Source organism: Perissodus microlepis, chromosome 20 (assembly GCF_051167445.1).
Source record: "Perissodus microlepis isolate ML-2025 ecotype Zambia chromosome 20, ASM5116744v1, whole genome shotgun sequence".
NCBI lineage: Eukaryota > Metazoa > Chordata > Actinopteri > Cichliformes > Cichlidae > Perissodus > Perissodus microlepis.
In genome coordinates, this window is record NC_140480.1 from 10,554,276 (window position 1) to 10,574,815 (window position 20,540).

Below are 20,540 nucleotides of genomic sequence, written 5' to 3' on the forward strand. Positions count from 1 at the left end.
AATCCATTGGGTATCCTTGTTGGTCTTCAGACAACAATTCTGACGGCTAAAGAACCAAATGGGACAGGCAAAAAAAAAAAAAAAGAAGACCCCCCACACAAAAACTGCCGGTGCTTTCAACTCAAAGTGGGATTTTTCCCTGTTCACTGTATACTATGCGAAGTCAAGTGATCAAAATGGGAAATAGGTGCAGCGATTTATTGAATTGTGCAAACATACAGGGAAATACAGTTCAGTATAGATGTTAAAAACAGAATTTACACAAATCAAATGAGGTTGAACGTCAGTATTTGGTATGACCCCCTTTATTCTTCCTGTAATACAGGGATGGGGGAACTCCAGGCCTCAAGGGCCGGTGTCCTGCAGGTTTTAGATCTCACCCTGGGTCAACACACCTGAATCAAATGATTAGTTCATTACCAGGCCTCTGGAGAACTTCAAGGCATGTTGAGGAGGTCATATAGCCATTTGAATCAGCTGTGTTGGACCACCATCAAAGTTCAAAGGCCAATCCATGACTGATAGTGTTCTGTTGTGTGTTTCTCTATCCTGGTAAGCTTTTACTGCAATATCAGCATGTGGGCTGCTGCCCCAAAGCATGACAAGACCAGTGTAATAACTTTATTGATAAGCTGTCACGGAGCTCAGCCTTGCTCGAGATGGAGGAAATTTGAAGACATCTAATGAGAAATGTCAGTGAAAGATTCACCAGGATAGGAGAGCCTGCTGAGGCTGTTTGGCCGAACAGAAAAGTACCGCAGTGCAATGGCAGGAGATGTCTTTGAAGCTGTTTAGTAGATGGCCAGGGGTAGCATATATAAAGGAATTACACCAAGGATTGAGCCCTGAGGAACCCCAGAAAGGAGGAGCACAGATCATTGTAAATATGAATCCTGAAGTATCTGTCACATAGGTATGATGAAAATCATTTGAGAAGTGCCAGCTGATATAAAGGAACCTGCATAATCTGTTGAGAGGAATGACACAATCAGTGGTGTAGATTCATCTAGAGAAACACATGATATGTTTTTGCATCAGGCAGCTATTAACAAAGAGTCTATTTAAAATGGACTCTTTGGTAAGCTGTCTCTTTAGTGTAGACGGAACACTATTTCATCACTTAAAATCAGCGTGAAGTGGCTTAACAAATGAAAAGCGTTCCTTGGAAAATGATCAGGTACAAGGACGGAACTGAACGTGAATGAAAAAGAAGCCAATGTCCGAATGAAAACATTCAGAAAGCCTCAAGAACTAGCACTCAAGACCACTTTAAAAATGACAAGCAAGTCCAAGCAAGTCCTTGGAAGGAAGACATAAAGAAATCTTATGTTTGCAAGAATAAAGGTTTTCGCTGCTCAGTTGCTTCTGCTGCCCTCAAGTAGCTACAAATCAAATCAGATGACAGGAGCAAATCCAGCTTTGCTATAGTTTTCACAGAACCTTAAAGACGCACAAAGTCTTTCATTTTAACTTGTCTTCCTCTCAAGCCACAACTTCGCTCAGATAAAGGGATAGTACAGGGAAAATAAAGGACTTGCTAACTATAAACGAATTAAACTCTTCTTATTTTGCTCACTTACTGAAATGAACCAGCTGGTTAAAACTGTAAAAGCAGCACGAGGAACGAAATCTTTAGAGCTCACACACCTGGGCGGTCGTGGTGTGTTAAATTTAATATTTAAAAGTGCAAGGTCATGCAAATTAGGGGCCTGAGAAACTGTGAGAAACATGAGGCGTAAATATAAAAGTCATAATAAGGCTCGACCTCTTGTGCATTTGTCTGCTGCGACAGCTGTGAATGTCGGACATTTGGCCGGAGAAACAAGAATCTTATTCAGTAAAACACTCCTCCTCCTCTGGGAAAAGCTGCACAGCACGGCACAATGGGGATGTGAAAATGAGACATGTAAGAAATACTGGAGGTGACTCCCTTCTGGGGCTGGACAGATGAATGGAGCCAATATTTTCTTTTTTTTTCTTTTTGCTTTGTGGGTTTTTTTTTTTTTAAAGTTGTTTACATATATATATATATATATATATATATATATATATGCTCCATGATTTGCAGCCAGTGATTTCTAATATATCTCCTTTCTTATTGTCAACACGAAAACACACTGAATTTTCATTTTGTGTGTATGGACAGTCTGACTTAGTGCTTTTACTGCTTTTGAACTCTACTTCAAATGATTAAAACCATCTGTGGAGGACTCCCTGTGTGCTCAGTGACAAGCTGCTTTATTATGATGAATGTAATTTATTTTAAGTTGGTTCTACACACACCAACTCAGAGCCACAAATAACAATCCGTATAATCTGCTTTGCAAAAGACCCCCCAACAAAAAAAAAAAAGACTCTCCAGTTTGAAACAAGTTCTACTTTTCTTTTTTTGAGTACTGATTCATTGCAGTATTACAACATTCTCTGACATTCCAGTAAAGAGCATCTGGACACGTCACCATGTGCAGGATGTGACTAACGAAGCTCAGCAGGGATACCAATAACACAGTGTGTGTGTGTTCGTGCCATGGCATGTCTCTCTGTGTATCATGACTCTTTCCCAACACGGCTATGTGCAGCAATTATGCAGGAATGTGACTGTAGAAACACTTGAGACGCCTGGCTTCTCAGACTCATCCATAAACTGCAGCTCTCTTCACATGAGCCATGAAAGCCGGCGAGATAATAGTCAATCAACACACTACAGAGTGAGCTATTAGCATCTGGTTAGCGGTCCAGCGGAGAACTTAATATGGGAGAAGCCGTTATTATGAAAACCGCAATGAGCGCAAACATGGTGGAAGCATTCGTGGTGGCTTCGCTGTGAGTTTATTTCAAGGCTGAGAACACAATCATTCAGCCACTGGGAGCTGTGTCATTAACATAAACAAAGACAAATACCAGATTAAGCAGACAGCTGTCATAAAAAAAGCCTTTCCTAATTTTTGTCATGAGAGTGATTCAGTTTAAAGAGCTTAGCTTTTAGGATCTCAACTGCTCAGCCAGCAGTTGTTCTCATTAGAGGTGGGTGGATCGAGCCAAAAATAATATCAGTGCCAATATTGGTACTGGTATTGGATCGATACTAGCGTGATAGGATCAGTGTTGTGTTTCTAGCCTCTATACTCAGTTTTCAGTGGGAGAAACATTTAGTCACTCATCCAAGTGACTTCTTCAGTCTCAGCCGACTCCAGGTTTCCCCAACGTTATAAAGAGTAGGGCTGTGAGGTCAGTTTTTGGATCATTAATATGCCAATTGACATGACTATTGATCATCAACTACTGATCATCGACCAAAGCCCAATGATCGGTGGCCTTGAGTACCATTCACAGAGAGTTGGGGAATGGCTGCAAAGATGGTGAAAGATCTCCTCAATTCAGACCAGTGTTCCTCCCTGTCCAGCATGTGTACATCCTCATCAGTGAAGGAGTGTCCACTGGTTTGGTGTGATTGCAGAGTCCTGGCCTGACCAGTTGGCTCTTCTCCATCGTCCATGTACTTCGCCAGAGGTTGTTTGGTTTTCCCGATGTAGAAATCATGTCAATCCTCCTGGCACTTAACAGCATACACTATATTACTCTGCCAAAAACTGGTCCACTCAATCCTTGGGGTGGACCAGTTTTTGGCGCAGCGTGTTTTGGGGTTTAAAAGCCAGAGGAATGCGGTGTTTAGAAAAAATGTGTCTCAGCTGTTCAGATACTCCTGAAAGGCACTATGAAAAATGTCTGAACCTTTTTTGTGTTGACTGTCACGTCTATTTTATCTATAGTCTATAGCACATAAACAACAGAAGTTGACCCAAAGTGCTTTAGAGATAGCGGCACATTTACATTCCAGTTTCAAGATAAATAAAAAGCTCAAAAGGTGTGTTTTGATGTATTCATTTTTCTGGAAAACCTAAGTGATAAAGATTTAATTTTCAATAAAATGTGTTCAGATTTTGCAAATTCATGATGATTAATCTAATAAATCATGACACACTGCTCTCCCCTACATAAGCTGCCTTTATAGGTTAAAAGTATCGGTACTGGTATCGGTAATATTGGCCCAGCATTTACTTGGAATCAGACTGCTATCAAAATGTGCGGTATCGCACAGCACTGCTCGTCGTTCCCGGAGGGTCACATGGAATGAGACTGTCCTAATGAGGTCTGGATGACTGTCATCACAGGCAGGCCAAAGCATCCTGCCATCCTTTGCCTCCTGCTCACGCTTACCTTGGTCGTGCAGAGGCTGGCAATAAACTACAGCATTTGTTTCATCGTGGTTGGGTGCAGTTTGTCACAAGAGGGGCGAAAACGTTTGTGATCAAAGAGAAACTTAAAATGAGCCTCCCGGCTCTCGCTGAGTGGGAAGCCCTATCTATCTTGTTCCTTACATCGACTGCCCTTCTTCCTTTCATCGTGCCACAGCTGCTGTCTTATCATTAGATAAGGCAATCCGTCAGGGAGAGAAGTGAACGTAACACAGATCAGTCACGAGGAATGGCGCTGTGCAGATGAAAGTCTAACACGGAAAAAATGAAAGTGGTCATTTTTGGGGACAGCAGCAATTTGGTCACCACTCTGAGGTGACAAAGACATGTAACGGTACTTGATTAAAAAAAATAAATCATGCGCATCTTTAATGCACGTTAAGAAAATGGAAGGCAGCTTCTCACTGCGGCTGTCACTAATCAGGATGTAGGTGAAGATGTGAAAGTGTCCAAAAGCTGAAAGGAAAATGGAAGAAAAAGTAGCTGAAATACATTAAATTTAATGATCCTTTGACTTTATCGGAGACGTGAAATCGGAATATTGTTCTATATTCGGTATGATTATTTCCACATACGGAATGACCCACTTCGATGAGTCTATCAGCCACTCAGGACTACAGCAGCATATTTGCGCCCTCTACCGGCCAAAGAAGTGTACAGCCATGTGGTAATAAACGAGGCAGTCCCACTGTTCTTTGTTTAGTAGCTGAATTTTCTGGCTTTATTAAGCAAATTAAAAACAATTATTTTAATTAATTCACTTATTTCCCCCAACATCAAGTGGAGGATAAAATGACAGAATATCAACAAACTTCACTCATGGAAAAAAAATATTGCTCATTAAATAGTTCCATATTTCTCAATGAGCAGTGGACACAGAAGACCTTTGCAAGCTCGTTTGTCGATTTGTTTCACTTTGAGTATAAGTGACTGTAATTAAGTGTCTGGGGGCCTCTGGTGATTATAGTAAAATCAGTTAACTTAAAAGAAACTTGCATATGTGCCTTAAAGTATCACCCCATACATGTTCTCTGATGACATGCAGGGACTAATTTGTGCCTTTAAAAAAACAAAAAACAAATAGCATTTTAACTTTGCAGGTTTTTTTTCACAATGATGGAAAAATCTAATTGAGGTAAAAGGAATTTGAATTATGCTGTTCCAAATTTTTTAAAAATGTGAAAACTGATGTATTTCTAGGAAAAAAAATAGTTTTCATTTATCAGCATTAAGTTAGAAATAAGCGATGTTTTCTTCTACAGCACGACACAAAGAAGCAAGGACACGGGGCTGTTTTGCGTCACTATGTACAGCTGTTTTATTTGTGTGATTTCCCCAAAACATCATCAGTATTTTACTAAATACAATGCATTTAATCAAAGTACAATGGATCAACTTCAAAGAGAAGAGCAAATAGAAAAGAGCAAAAAACAAAATAAAAGGTGGTGATTCATACCACACAGAGACATTAGTTCATGTATGTATAACACTATCTGTCTTTACGTAAGGCTATTGATGGTGCCATCAACAGCAGCGCCCTGGCAACTGTGTATTCTGAAAAAGACAAATTTCTGCTCAAAGCACTGAGATCTGCTGAGTTTTACTGCATGGTGGTGTGCATGTGTGAAAGCAAAAGTACTTATTTTGGGACTCTGGTGAGATCAATTATTACTTAAACTTTTATTTTTATTCTACACGAAATACACAGACCTACATAATAGATCGTTATCTACTGGAAACCCTTTAAAAAGAGTTTTAATCGAGCCAAATTAGATTAAAAAAAATTAAATCAGATTCCAAAATGTTTTTTTTCTTGCTTGTTTTTCTGTTTGCTTTAACTCTAAAGTGTCATCTGAAAGGGGAATAAATAAAGTATCACAACTAGCTGAAACACTGACATAGCACACCCTGTTGAGGATGCGCACCTTCCACATGCACATCGTAAAACCGATTGTGGAAATAAAGGGAGGGTTGGGGAGGGCTACTCGATAAAACTCAACTGTCCTCTACAGAACATCGTGTATTCTGGTTAAAACCCCTGATATTGTCCCAAAATAAGGCTGTGGGTTCTAGGCACACCAAGGTACAACTGAGCTGAGAAATATGTGCATTTATGTTTCTTTTCTCTCTTTTTTTTTTAAAGACATGAAACTTTCTATACGGATGAATGAAAAACCTACTCACTTCTAAGCACCTGGCTAGCCCAGGTCTTACTATGGAGATTACAGGTTTTAAAAAAATAAAACTTGATGACTAATTTTTTTAAAAATGTTTTTAAACATATGTTTTGCAGAGCATTTGGAGACAAAAACACAAGTGCATCATTGGCAAAAAACTGCTGGTGAGGGAAAAGAAGTGGGCACAAGTGTGCGTGTGTTTGAGTGTGTGTCATGTGTTCACTGTCTTCTTACAGTCAGTTACAAATGGGTGCATGTTGACCTTTGAGTGCAGCGTTTTCAGTGTGTGTGTGTCTGTGTGTGTGTCTGTGTAAGCGCATATTGAAAGAGGTAGCAAAGAAATGCAACAGATGACAATCTGTTTAGAGTGAAATCCATCTGTTAGACAACAGAAAAGCTGGCTTTCTATCTGTCCGCTCTCCTTAGGTTCAAACACAGGCAACATATGAATCCGAATCACAGCCTGTTGTTCATAATACAGCTCGTTTAAGTGTAAACTAAGACTAATCCTCCTAATAATAGTTTTAAGGACACTATATGACATCAATCAGGAGGCAAATTGAATGAAGCATCTGCCAAAGGGTTTCCATCAGCAACAGATGAGGGTGCTAAATGAACCTTAGAAAACCAAAAGCACATGCTGTGAGCTGAAACATGACCCATTAATTTCTAGAATGCCACAGTGAAGTCTCGCTAAGTCATTCATATCATATATTTCTAAAGGCCTTCTTTAATTTGAAAGCTAAGTGAGAGCAGCACATAGGTGAAGCATTCAGTTAGAAGAAGGCAGAAGTGCTGGGCTGGTGCAGGTGCGTGATACTTTGATGCAAAAGAACCCAAAACTGTTACTGTATCTAAAATAGGATCCCAATGTTGTAAACCCTTATCAGACAACTGAAGGGCACTAGAGAAAAAGAAAACACACGCACACACAAACACACGCAGACAGTAACGGGAAAACAAAGCTGTCCGAGGGTCACTGTGGTGGGTGTTATTTTTTTACATTTTGAATGTTAGGGGGAAAACAAAGTTGTCAAAGTCGAACTACATTTCTCATTATCTGAGCTGAAGCTGACAACATTTACATAAGTTTGACTGAGAGGTTTCTGACTGTGTGGGATGAATTCATCAACAACAGTGGGTCAATAGAGACAAACATCTGTTAGCGTATTATTTTGATTAACTGAAGAGCAGACTCAAGTGGGACCAGCTTCCTCTTGTTTCGCAGAGCTCAGATTCTTTTGGTTTGTTTGTAAAGTTTGCACTTAGGTTCTCTGGCTTTATGCTACTTTCATACAACAACCCATGAGACTCGATTCCTGACTGCTCATAATGAACCATCTCTATTTTGACATGCAATCAATTAGCCTCATGAAACTCAAGCTTGTCAAGTATATTTTGATTTAAAATCACTCATTTGTCTTTGATTAACTGCTCTCAACTTTACCTTTTATGCCTTCTGTGACTTTGTTGTTTAAATGAATTGTTGGGGCAGCGTGATGCTTGCTTTCTTGCAATGGTATAAATGAGATTCATACCACTGTGTGCCTAATATAAAGCTACATCCTGGAGACAGTTACCTTAAAGTGGACCTGTGATGCTTATTTCCAGCCCCATATTTTTATTGTTGGACTGTACTGAGTAGTTGGCATGATTCAAGGATAAAAAAGAACATCCCTTACTTTAGCTTATCCTTGTCCTTGGTGGAGCGCCACAGTTCATCCTGTTCGAAACATTCCTTTCCTCTAAGGGAACCCTCCCCCTAAGGTAACTTTCTTCTGATTGGTTGCCCCTCATACACACACATAGTGTGTACAGCAACTAGGTGAAGCTTACACCAAGACCAAAGGCATCATACAGATCCAGGAGTATAAAAACAGAGTTGAGGTTTTGGCTCACAGTGATTACTTGTACATAAGCCATTCATTATTTGAAGCTTCGGCCATATTTAATATGAGTAGCTTCCATCATAAGTATATATATATAAATGATACCAAGCCCCACCCCCCCAAACAAATAGGGAAAACATAACAGGTCCACTTTAACAGCAACGTTTGTATGGGTGGAGGTAAAATATGGAGCTTATATAACTTTACATCTTGTTACAGAAACAAAGTCACCGTTTAATATTTGCACCGAGCCAAAGTGGTATCAATCAAACGTCTAACTTGCTTCATGAAAGCAAGAAAATGAACTTCCATAAATGTTAAACTCGTCACTATTATTTTGTTGAGTTTATGACACATCTCTCTTCAGAATTTTTATAAACTGTTTTTAGGTCCCGCACACCTCGCAGTAGAGCCTGACTGATACAGGATATTCAAGGTCGATTCTAAAATCGAGTGGTATGAAAATCCAATAATCCAAAATATCGTCTGATTATTTTTTTGTCCTATGCACGATACATACAACTTTCCTGAACATTTGTTATGTGCAGTTATTTATTTACTTGTTCACCTTCTATCCAGCTCACCTCAGATCCGCTTGTTGTTTGTGCCAAGTGCCCTCTGGTGGAAAAACTATGTAATATCACCGTTCGCAACATGGCTGAAGGGTGTTTCTTCTGTCTCTTCTTTCCATTTCAATTTTCAATTAAAAATCAGATAACAAAAAATAGCAAATATAGTCCAATAATATCGCCTTGCCAATAAATCAGTCAGGCTCTACCTCTCAGTCATTTCAAAGTTCTGTTATACGATGCTTCAGTCTACAAAACTTCACCTATCGAGTCAGCTGTTCTGCTTGGTAAAGGGGACTTTGTAAAGTTACTGTTTCATCAAAATTATGTCTGTTCCACCAATAAATTGCTCATTTAGATATTTACCTAAACAAATGGGGTTTTTTTTCTCTCCTGGGTAAAACAATATTAATAATTATAATACTTTAAAAAACATAAATCTGCTCTTTGAGACACATAAAAAGAATCCAAAAGAATTCTGGCACTTTCTGCTGCTCTGAATGTAGCCTCACTTTCATGCATCATTTTTAACATGCATCTACACACTTAGGTGAGAAAGTGGAGCTAAAGAGGCCTCGGATTTGAGTGAGTTTAAAATTTTATATAGAAATTTGAAGTAAAAAAAAAATAGATATCATCCAGCATTTTTTAAAAAAAAAGAGATAAAAAGGAATATACTGTACATATACACCAAAAAACTTCTAAATTTGTGTTAACGTAAAAATGGATGTTTTATATTAAGCACAATCATGCTGCGACAAAAATATATATATTTATAAATTTATGTGCAGAAGGGAGAGGTAGTATGTTTGGCTAAACGCACTGCTAAAGCTTAGCGGTGCGTCGTCTGTTTACAGAGACAGAGAGACGACAAAGTCCGAAGAAAAAAGAGAGCAAAGCAGAGATGACAGCAAGTGAGTAAAGAGAAAAAAAACAAGAGAGTGTGAAAGTTAACATTGAGAAACATTGGGATCCACTGGCCTACTCACAACAGGATTCTACCTAACAACCTTTTTACAACAATTGGCAACTAGTTTCCTGTATATCTTAGGAACACTGCAAAGGTTGCTGAGGAGAGCGTTGTAGTGTGTGTGTTTGTATTGGTGTGTGCTGAGTACATCTGTGGTATGAGTTTATGTTTGGTTCCCTTGAAGGCTATTGTGAAACGTTGTCCTGTACATTACTGAGGTATCTGTTAAATGTTTCCAGCTGAGTGAGGTTGCTGTAAGTAAGGCTACTGAGGTGGAGCTGCTGACCTGGGTTGAAGGGAGGAGGGGTAATGGTGCGAGAGACTTGTGCATTGTTTGGATTCTTTTGAACGCTAACGGCCTCTAGCATCAGCTACAACTATTAGGTTAAAATGTATAAGCCAGATGTTTCATGTTTAACCCTAAATATATACATTAATAATGGCAAGTAGGGCTTCTCCAGAGAGGAGTCAGCATCCAGCAGCAGCATAGCAAAGTTAAATAGGGAATCCTTACAACTGAGCAGACTCTCGCACCATCACCCTCTCCTTCATTTCTTTTGAAACAGATGATGTAGATGTAAATGTAAAAAGTCTGTCAACAACTGTTCTTTAGCAAATGACGATTACTTTAAAACAAAACAAAACAAATCTGAATTTAAACAGCTGCGATGCGAGATGCAGAGCAGTGACAAAGGTAACATCCCGCTTTGGATTTTATGACGTATCAGTCAGTCAGTGCACACTTTACAGTGTGTCACTAAGTGTGCACATCTGTGGCAATTCTCTTTTTAAAAAATCTTTTATCTCCTTTAATCTTCTATACAGATTCTACACAGTCTTCTAGAAGTCCACTCCAAAGGTTTCCTGGGTCGAGGCGGACAGAGGAGCCATTCTCGGTTGTCATCTCCACATTTGAGAGACCTGTACAATTCCACAGCAGTTGTGGCCCCTAAAACTTACACTCCCATCAGCCCTTGGTGCACCACAGTTTTCCAAAGTAGAGCTTGACTCGCTGCTGAGTTAAAGCTATGAAGAGTAATCCTGCTGTAACTGGTTATTGCAGAACAAGAGGTGGTTAGATGGTTGATGAAAAAAGAGGCACGCCCATGCTGTAGCTGCAACAGTTTGCGTTGGCTAAGTCCTGTGAAAGTCAGTTGAGGCAGTGTTAGTTTATCACATGAGGGTTTGAAGAAGGAGATGTTTTTGTTTTTCTATACAGAGTTGGGGACTGCCTCTCTGTTCACAAAGAAATGATCCAGCTCCAGGTGGAAAACAGCGACACTGACTTCTTTCCTTCCATTAACAAAAATCAGTGTCAGTGTTCCTTCCCTTCCCCGTATGTGACGATGAAGCCACTATGTGAGTTAAAAAAAAGCTATTCCATCTTCACTCACTTGATATCAGGGGGAAAAAAAGGGAAGAAGAAGCTTGTTCTTGGAAAACGGCTCCAGGAGTCCGCTTTGCTCATCTTTGCTTCACTAAAACGACACTGCAGCGCAGCAAGCCAAGCGCCAGCAAGACGGCAAACTCTGACACACAATACAAGTGACAGTCTTGAAAGGAACAAAATTAAATCAGTAAATAAAATCAGATGTTCACCAAAATGAAAAGATTATGAATATACTGTATAATTGTCAGAAGCTTATTGATTGACTTTAGAAGGAGAGAGAAAAAGACATACATCCATAAGCCTGAAATGGACAGAGAAGACATTTACTAGTGAGAAGTTACTGAGCTGTTGGGCACGTTTCAAAGGCCGCCAGTGTGTTAGGATGCTTACACCCACTGTGTGTATACTGTGTAGATGGAATGCTCAAAAACAAATGCCACTGGGAATGTTTAATCATATGAAGTGTTTGTAATTATAAAACATATTTTTTCGAAGTCTCATTGATGTTTGTCCACTATTAGGGCTGCCACGATTAGTCGACTAGTCACGATTACGTCGACTATCAAAATCGTCGACGACTGACTTAATAGTCGACGCGTCGTTTGAAGCTTTGTAAGATCACAAAAGACGCAGGAATAAGTAGTAGGATTTAAGAGTGTAATAACGGACTGAAACAGAAGATGGCAGCACTGCATGTACAAGGACGCCAGCTGCCGTTAAACCCCGAAGAAGAAGCTGTGTCCCAGAATTCATAGCGCGGCCCAGCTCAGTTTCCAACAATGGCGGCAGCTAGTTAGTTTTAATATTACTCTTATTATTCTTTCTGGGTCACAAAATAAACGTTTAACATATTTTCAGGTGCGAATGTAGCTGTGTAAACCCCAAATATCTGCTCAGTTTATCAAGACACCACAGATTTTCAAAAGCGCTCTGACGTTTTCGGAGACGTCTGTTACCCACTAGCTCGATAGCTAGCCGGGGGCAAAGCTCACCCCGGACTCCCGGCAAATCGTTTTCAAACCCACCGCCGTCTTTCGCTACTCAGGTTAAACATATATAAGTCACTTAGATAACTTAAATGTTATTGTTTGGCTTTTTTTTTAGTATTTTATTTGTTCCTGAGTAAATCGGTTTGGCTGAGATTAAAGTTATAGTTTTTACACAGCTGAATAAACGTCAAGCAGACAGCTGATTATCAGAAGTGTGAGATGCTGGAGAATATACTCCGGTGTCCTGTTATATTTTAGATAGCAAGGAGTTTATTAAACTTCACTGAAACAATCTGCAAATTTCATTAAAATTTAATAAACTACCATCTTGTCTTTATTTTTAGTTAGCACAGACCTTACACACCTAAAGCTGTAAGCTAATGATAGTTATATAAGAGCAGATGCTGCTGGTGCAATAAGCTGTACGTTTTACGTCCAATGGATGATGATCTGATTAGTCGACTAATCGCAAAAATAATCGGTGACTAGTCGACTATCAAAATAATCGTTTGTGGCAGCCCTATCCACTATTTGGGACTATATTGGCCAATTCAGTAGGAATTTATTTAGCTGTGGTGGTGTTTTACTCATATAAAACAGGTACATTTCTTTCCACTTAATGTCAAAAAGAAAAAAAGCCAGCAGTCTTCTCCGGTTCTCCCTGAAACAGCTCAGCAACCTGTCCAGAACTGCCACTTCTGTCCGTTCTAGCAGAATAAAACATAAGAGTTCGACTCCTAATTGCAGATAGCAGAGCATCTCGCCATTAACAAGTGAATTCTCTTCCTATATTATCCTACGTTAAGTTCTAAATATGTACAGAATTAGCAAGTGGTATTTACAAAGTTTGTCCACAAGGGGGTGGTCCAGGTCTGCATGAGGGTGAGCAAACACTGTGTCAACAGAAATGTGATGTATGATATGTAGTGATGTTGAAAATTAACATTCTAAACCTCGCTTATGTGGCTGGTGTTGAAATGATACAAATGTGATAAAAAGATATGAGGCTTGAGTTTATCTTTTGTACAAAAAAAGAAAATCTTTCTCGTGCGTTGTATCGCTACTCTGCTACTAAGAGCATCTTCAGGATTTCATTCATAACATTAAACTACTGTATATTGCTACTGTTCTGACTTTGGGGGAAAAAAACAATCAGACAAACTAAAGCTAAGGCAGATACTTTCACACCAATGAGTCTGCATTTGAAATGTATTAATTATGACCTCTAATGTAATTTCTTTGATCAGATAAGCTTAGAAAACAAAGTCTCGCATTAACTATTATTTCAAAAAGTTCCTCTTTTAGCTTCCTCCTGCTGTTATTTAGTATGATTAGAAATCACAGTGATGCCTAGAGCTTCAAAAACAATCTCGGTCTCATGATTGTACGCTTACGCCGCACACATCGTAAACACCAAGTACACAATATCATCAGACAAACTTTTCCCTGAGGCAACAGCTGGTAGCTGGTTTCTCTCCAACTACGCAGCTCTGTCTTAGCAGCAATCTAACCAGCTGAACAAATACTTTTGGATAGTCACTATCCATGCAACATGAAGTTGTGTTTGCGTATGTCACTCTACAAACTTCACAGGTCCAAAATGCTTCCCTGCACTAGACCCTCAGTCAGAGCCTGTACACACCCCCCCCCCCAGTGGTCCATCAATATTCTCCCTCTCTGTACACATATCTCGCAAATAAAAGGACTCCTCACACGCTTCTCAGTGTGTGTGTGTAATTGCCGTTTGAAATATGACATATACACACACACATGCACGCACACACACACACACACACAACAGAGGAGAGGCCTTCAAATCCTCTACATAGTACAATAGTCAGAACTATTTGCTTCCATGGAAGCAACCATGTTTTCCTATGTATGTCAGCTTATACGTATCATTTATATTTATATAGATTTATACATACATTCTTTTTTACTGAATTCCTTTTTGTCCTGTGAAAAAGGAATCATCATCTGTAGCACCTCCCTCCATTATCCAACCTCGTTTCCTCCTTCCTTCCCACCATTCCCATCCTGACGCTTTCCTACTTAAATGTCCTTCTTCAGTCTATTACACTATCTGAGACTACATGCACAGATTCACAGGGAAACACGCCTGCTCCACTCTCACTTTGTATTTCTATGAGATTACTGTAAGCTTGCCGATGGCTTCTGATATTTAATATATTTGGATGTCTTTGCTTTTGAAAACTGTAAACCAACAAGAGTTAATAGCTATCTAAACCGAGTTTATCACCCAGCATGGGTAATGAAAGTAAATCTGTGCATTTGCTCCTGTGTATTTTGGCAATGGCGTGAACATGGAGCAATGTTACAAAGAGGATGAGACATTTGTGTCCATCCAACTGTCTCCACTGCAGGAAAAGTGGCAGAAATCTAGTTTTTGAGGAAAGGCCATCATGATAAAGGGGTGATTTTTGGAGTTTGGGGATGGAGAGAGGACCAGGATGTCAAAGAGTCTGGATATCTGTGTGATGTAATGAAATCTGATTCTGTACAGTGTTTGCAAATCCAGAAGCAAAAATAAAATCTGATTATCCAAGTGCAACAGAAAGCAAGAACCTGTTTAGTGTGTTTCATTTTTGTAAATCCAGAGGTCCAGTTGTCTGAGTCTTGTAGCTTGAGGTTAGGAGGATGAAGAGATGATGAAGAGGTGAAGATTACTGTCTACCTGTCAGAATATCCATCTTTCTCCCACATGCCCAGGTTTTTATGAGGGCAGTGGCGTTCTTGGGGAAAAGGCAGCAGGGGTTGGTTACTCATCCTCTGTGTTACGAGCGTGTGAATGCATCCACGCAGGCCTCCTCCACCGCTATGACACCTCGCTGCCAAACACTTCCAGCACCAGCGGGGTCAGCTGCATGCTGTGCTCGGGCTGGAAGGAGAGCGAGCGGTACTGCTTGGAGTGCTCCTCGTTCAGGCTGCGCAGGTCAGCCAGCTTCTGGATCATCTTGGCGTAGAGCAGACGTCCACCTGGGTGGTTGACTCGGATGTAGGCCTGCAGCACTTCGGACAGGTCGTCCTGGAGCTGCTCGATGCGGGCATGGTCTTGGACACCGGGACGATCTGACATGGGAGAACAAAGAGGGTGGAGGGAGTGGAGAGTATAGCCCATCGTGAACAAGGTCACACAACAAACGAGGTGGGGACGTGGACGGAAAGGCAGAATCAGACAGAAGCACAGAGAAAATTAAAGAGGGAGCAGCAGGGTGAGATTGGAAACGGGAGGTGTGGGTGGATGGAACGAGAAAGAAAACATACTTCAGAACATTTAATTGTTTTGTTTTTGAAAATACTGAATTTAAATGTTAAGTAGTAATGCTACCAGCCTACAGACATGTAGGCTGGTATCATGCTCCCTGTTAATAAAAAGTTTGATTTGATCATAAAATTAATGTAATTATCATATCAATTACTTAACACTGTTGCCGAAAAGCGCTATATAAATGCAATCCATTATTATTATTATTATTACTTCTGTCTCATTTTTTCTGTGTTAAATATGCTCCTCATGCTTGACTCAGACTTTAGGATCTTTATATACACGTGTACAAGACGTGATTAATGACGTGGGAGAATGTCTCTTTTCAGGAATGTTTGCTGTTATCTTCACTCTGCAATATCCTCCCTGCACTCAGCAGAGACAGCTGACGCACAGACACTCTTACTGTCTCTTCAAGAAAAATGCATCAGCTGTCTAGTGTGCATTTCAAATTGAACCATAAACAGTTTTTTCATAGATTGTACAACAATGTTGCTGCTCTAATAGAAAACATTTACCTGCTTTGTATAAAATGTTGTGCAAAAGTTTGGAGCCATCCCTCACATTTTCTTGTAAGTTTGATAGTTAACCCAATCATAATGACCTATCAAGCATTCAAGCATAAAAAAGGCCTACATAATTCTAGCACCAACAAAGTGATTCATCAGAAGATATTATCCATCAACCCAGTATCACGGCAAAACATGTAACAGACACGCCGGTACATCGAGTCCATTTCACACTTTGCCTCTTTAAAACATGAAATGGACACACATGCAGAAGCTGCATCACCAGCAGGGGGACTCAATATATTTAAAGCAAAGAAGTAAGTAAAGAACAAAAAATGTATAAAGTGCACTTCAAGGTCCTTAATCATCAGAAACGATTATATAGGAAATTAAAAAAAAAAAAAAATAGGAAAGAAAGCTTGCCTTGAGACTTCACAGTATTGCACAGTATTGTATATGAGCAGGTTTATAAAAAGAACACTGTCTGCTATCAGTTAGTGTCTGAGACGTGTAAGGGCCATGGTGATGGGATGTTCTGGGTCTTGATCACGTCTGCCACTGTTAGGCTTTCTTATTACTGGATAAATATATTTGAACCTTTTTCTTTTCTGTGCTTAGAAATCTGCACCACAGAGTGTGTACTGTAACTAAAGATGTGTAGATAACAAGTTTTTATTGGATTACTTTCAACATAATAGCAACAGAGAACAAGGACAGAACTAATGATTTTTTTTCCCTCCCTCGAAGAATTTAATTTCTAACTGCGGCTACTTTCTAAGTGCTGTTGCTTTGATACAAATAGTGTGTCCCTGAGGCTCTCGGGTCTCAAGGAAAACAAAACAAACTGTTTTTGAAATGGTGTACATTCTCTTCAAATGACCCTGCTGCTTGACAGATTCTTTCTGTGATTCAGGGATTTGATACTCCTAATGTTCATTCACTGGTTCAAACTTGGTATTTACAGCATGCAAACTTCTGCTTCCCACGCTGTGTTGTAACCTCATGCTTTAATGTACTGAACAGCACATTTGGTCTTCCAGGAAAAGCTTTTTCTTGTGTTACTGGCAGCACACGACTATAGGAGGAATCTAGGTCGGAAAGAGAATGCGACACACACCCTGCGCCATGCTGTTCACACTTTGATGATACGGTGTTGTTAGTAGTGAAACGAACCACTAACCATCTCTAATCTCTATTCTCAATCTTTAAAGCATGGCTCAGCTGGAAATACTCCAAGACAATGAAGGCACGGACGAACACACAAACAGCAGCGGCAGTACCTGGGGAGAGCAGGCAGATGGCCATCAGCAGCACGTGCTCCTCCTCGTGCAGGTTGAGTTTCTTCAGACCGACTTGGAATTTCACCAGCGGCTCCAACAGCTCCAGAGTGTGACCCGCTGTGAAGGATGACACACACTCACTGTTAGTACATTGTGCTTATGAATGAAAACACACCTGGTCTCCATGTGTATTTCTATTTTGCGGACAGAGAACATCGCTACCTGCCCTTCATGTACGAGTGAATAAGCACAGAGTGTGCGCTTGTGGCTGAAAATACCTGAAATCGAAACCTCACAGTAATGTGCAAGTGTGCGTAAAAAGCCGAGTGTGGGGGATCCTTGTAAGCCTGTTATATAAACTGGGAGAAAAATAATTCCAGCTGTGTCACCAGCTTCAACAATTAACACTCTATACCTGGGAGTGTGTAAAGCTATTATTCACCAATGCCTCCAGAGCAGTGACTCAAGAAGAGGAGTCCATGTTTTGAGAGTATATATAACAGATAAGCATGGTCTCTTACACGCTCTGTACATGCTTCTTTATACAAAGTAAATACATGAACATGAAATGCAGTCACCGATGCTTTAGTTCTACTGTGCAGCTGCTACATGAATGAGAGGAAACCAACCCTTTGTCACATCGGTGATGCAATACTTAAAGTCAGGTCCTCCACAGCTCCAGGACATGTCTTCCAGACTGAATGACTGGTTTGAACGCAGCATGATGATCTCAATGGCACTTGACTTTAAAAGAGCGATCTGGTCCTCTGCTGTCAGGTCTCTGTACAACACACACAGTTACAGATAAAAGCATGAGTCACACTACACTGTTTCAGTCAGGCACAAGCACTGTCAAATCAGTGAATCTGGACCTGGGACAGAAGAAGAAGGTGTTTTCTTTGGTTTACTTTACTTTTTGAAGCTCTGAGAGAAATAGTGCCTTCATAATGCATTAACCATATCAAGTTATACGTGTATAACTTCATGAATAACCCATACAAGACCAAATAAAATAATAATAGATTATCATAAATTGTGAATTAATCATGGGTAAATATATTTAAAATACAGTTTTAACTGTAAAGTGTTTTGTTTAAAAACAAAAAGCCAAAGAAACAAATAGTGCATGTAGTAAGTTTGGAAATGAGTCAGATTGTGTCAGAGTGTACTGTTATATAGCGGTACACGTGCACGGTAACAAACACTGGCTGCAAACAAACTTTACATTTTAATTGATGCAAATTAAGCGTGACAATAAAAAACCCAAAACTTTCTCGTTCCCAGAATACACATGACCCTGTTCCATCTGACGAGTTCCACTTAACCACCTATATACACAAATAACTGTACGTCTGTGAGGTAGAGAGATAGTAGAACAAGAAATAAAACAATGTATTTAACAGGTACTTTAGCAACAGAGATCTTTGCAAACAGAACTAAAAGTATGTGCATCTGCATTCAATGATGCAAGCAGATGCAAATGTAAGAGAACCACAGACCTTTTATCTACACTGTTCATGCCATCACTGCTGAATAAAATCAGATTTTTTTCTTTGTTTTTACATACCAAGGATCTAAACACTATTTAAATGTTTCTATAATTATGCCTACAGAAAGAAAAGACAAAAAGAAAGTTGACAAAGAAATGCCAAATTTCTTCATTTGGGCCTCACAGCATAGAGCTTACTCATGAGGAAACGCAAATAAAGCTAGGCATCCATGAGCCATTATTGTTTCCCAAGATGCAGACATGTATGCGTTATGCACACCCATGTGAGAGATACAGTATTCCATGTTTATTCTTCTGTTTCATCGTCTCTGTATGTGCATACATTTACAAATTTATCTCTGCTCTGCATGTATTTATAAAGCTACAGCCTGTTCTGGAGTATTCTTGGAAGAGCGTGTTTGTTTGGGGGTTGATAATAGCATCTCGCCTTACTCGGTAATGCCCAGCAAACAACTGGGCCCTTCATGTGGGTGGGGCATCGTCTATGTGCTACCCATTAGATGCACCAGAATTTACAATGCATCGGGAAAGTATTGACAGTGCTTCACCTGTTCTACATTTTATCATGTTACAGTCTTATTTCAAAATTAATTAAATTCATGTGCCACCTCAAAACTTTGGTGAAAAGAGCCCATAGTGAAAAAGTGAAGAAAGTTTGCTTGAAATTCTTGCAAATTTAATTTTAAAAATAAAAATATAACATGGATATACTGTAACGAGTCCATAAAAAAACATATCAGAAACTTAGTTAATGGCATTGAGAATAAGATTGCTAGAATATTAGCGGCTTTATGGTGTGAGACGTCTAGCAATCAGAGCCCTTCTGAGCCCAGCAATTTTTCTGCTTATCTCTAATTGGATCAGATTAAGCAGTCTGCTTTGTCTCTAAGACATTTCAATTACATTCACAACAAAGTATTCAAATTATATGTTCAGTCAGATTACTGAATAATCTGCCAGTCACTTTATTGCTCTCATGTCTATGGAAATGTGTGGAAAATTGAAATCTATGTGGGAAAAAAGAAACTGAAAATGTTCTTTAGAATCTTCCAGAGCCAAATAAGCAGATTCAGTTAATCCGTACATATTGGAAGTTAGAATGGCCAAATTTTTAGCATTTATGTTTATGTTTTGTTAGTGAATCAAATGATTAATCTACCAAAATAGCTGATCAGCTATTTCATCAGTGCATTGGGAACCACGTAAACCCAAATAAAGCTCACATTATATAGTGTTTAGCAACTGTTGGTAAATTATGGCAAATTAGATGTATCCATCTTTTTAAAAATATTAGTTACAAAAATAACAAAATGCTTTAATGTACTTTCTTGGCAAATCTCATTAGAGGCTTTACCTGAAGCCTGGGATCATCTTGGCAAAGCCTATAACCTTCTGAATGCTGTAGGACACCAGGTCAGCCAGGTGGGGCAGCATGGAAAGTTTTGTGTCCTCTTCACTGGAGTCTGGACTACTTGCGCCATCTTGGTACATCATTAACAGGTTGCTGAAGTTCATTTTGGTGTCCACTGACTCTGCTCAAGGAGGGGATTAGGAGACAAGTTGATAAAAGAGGAAGGGGGGGAAAGGGAACAGGGCGGGGAAGGAAGGGAGGGATTACAAGAAAACATTTAGAACAGACAGAAATAGCAAAGAGCAAGTTACCGGTTACACAGGGGAGATGGCAAGTGAGTTCACCTTGAACCGATGAGTTTAAA

The 20,540-nt window shown here is 39.7% G+C and overlaps 1 protein-coding gene across 1 annotated transcript in view; it reads right to left on the reverse strand.

The window, feature by feature from the left end:
• Nucleotides 1–5,546: 5,546 nt before the first annotated feature.
• vdra (vitamin D receptor a) overlaps nucleotides 5,547–20,540 on the reverse strand; it is a 77,050-nt gene continuing 62,056 nt past the window's right edge. The window contains exons 7-10 of the mRNA XM_084918417.1: nucleotides 20,180–20,357; nucleotides 17,945–18,096; nucleotides 17,316–17,432; nucleotides 5,547–15,330 (exon numbers count right to left, since the gene is read on the reverse strand). Of these exons, the coding sequence (XP_084774543.1) occupies nucleotides 15,077–15,330; nucleotides 17,316–17,432; nucleotides 17,945–18,096; nucleotides 20,180–20,357 (701 nt within the window). The 3' untranslated portion in view covers nucleotides 5,547–15,076. The remainder of the gene's footprint in view (nucleotides 15,331–17,315; nucleotides 17,433–17,944; nucleotides 18,097–20,179; nucleotides 20,358–20,540) is intronic.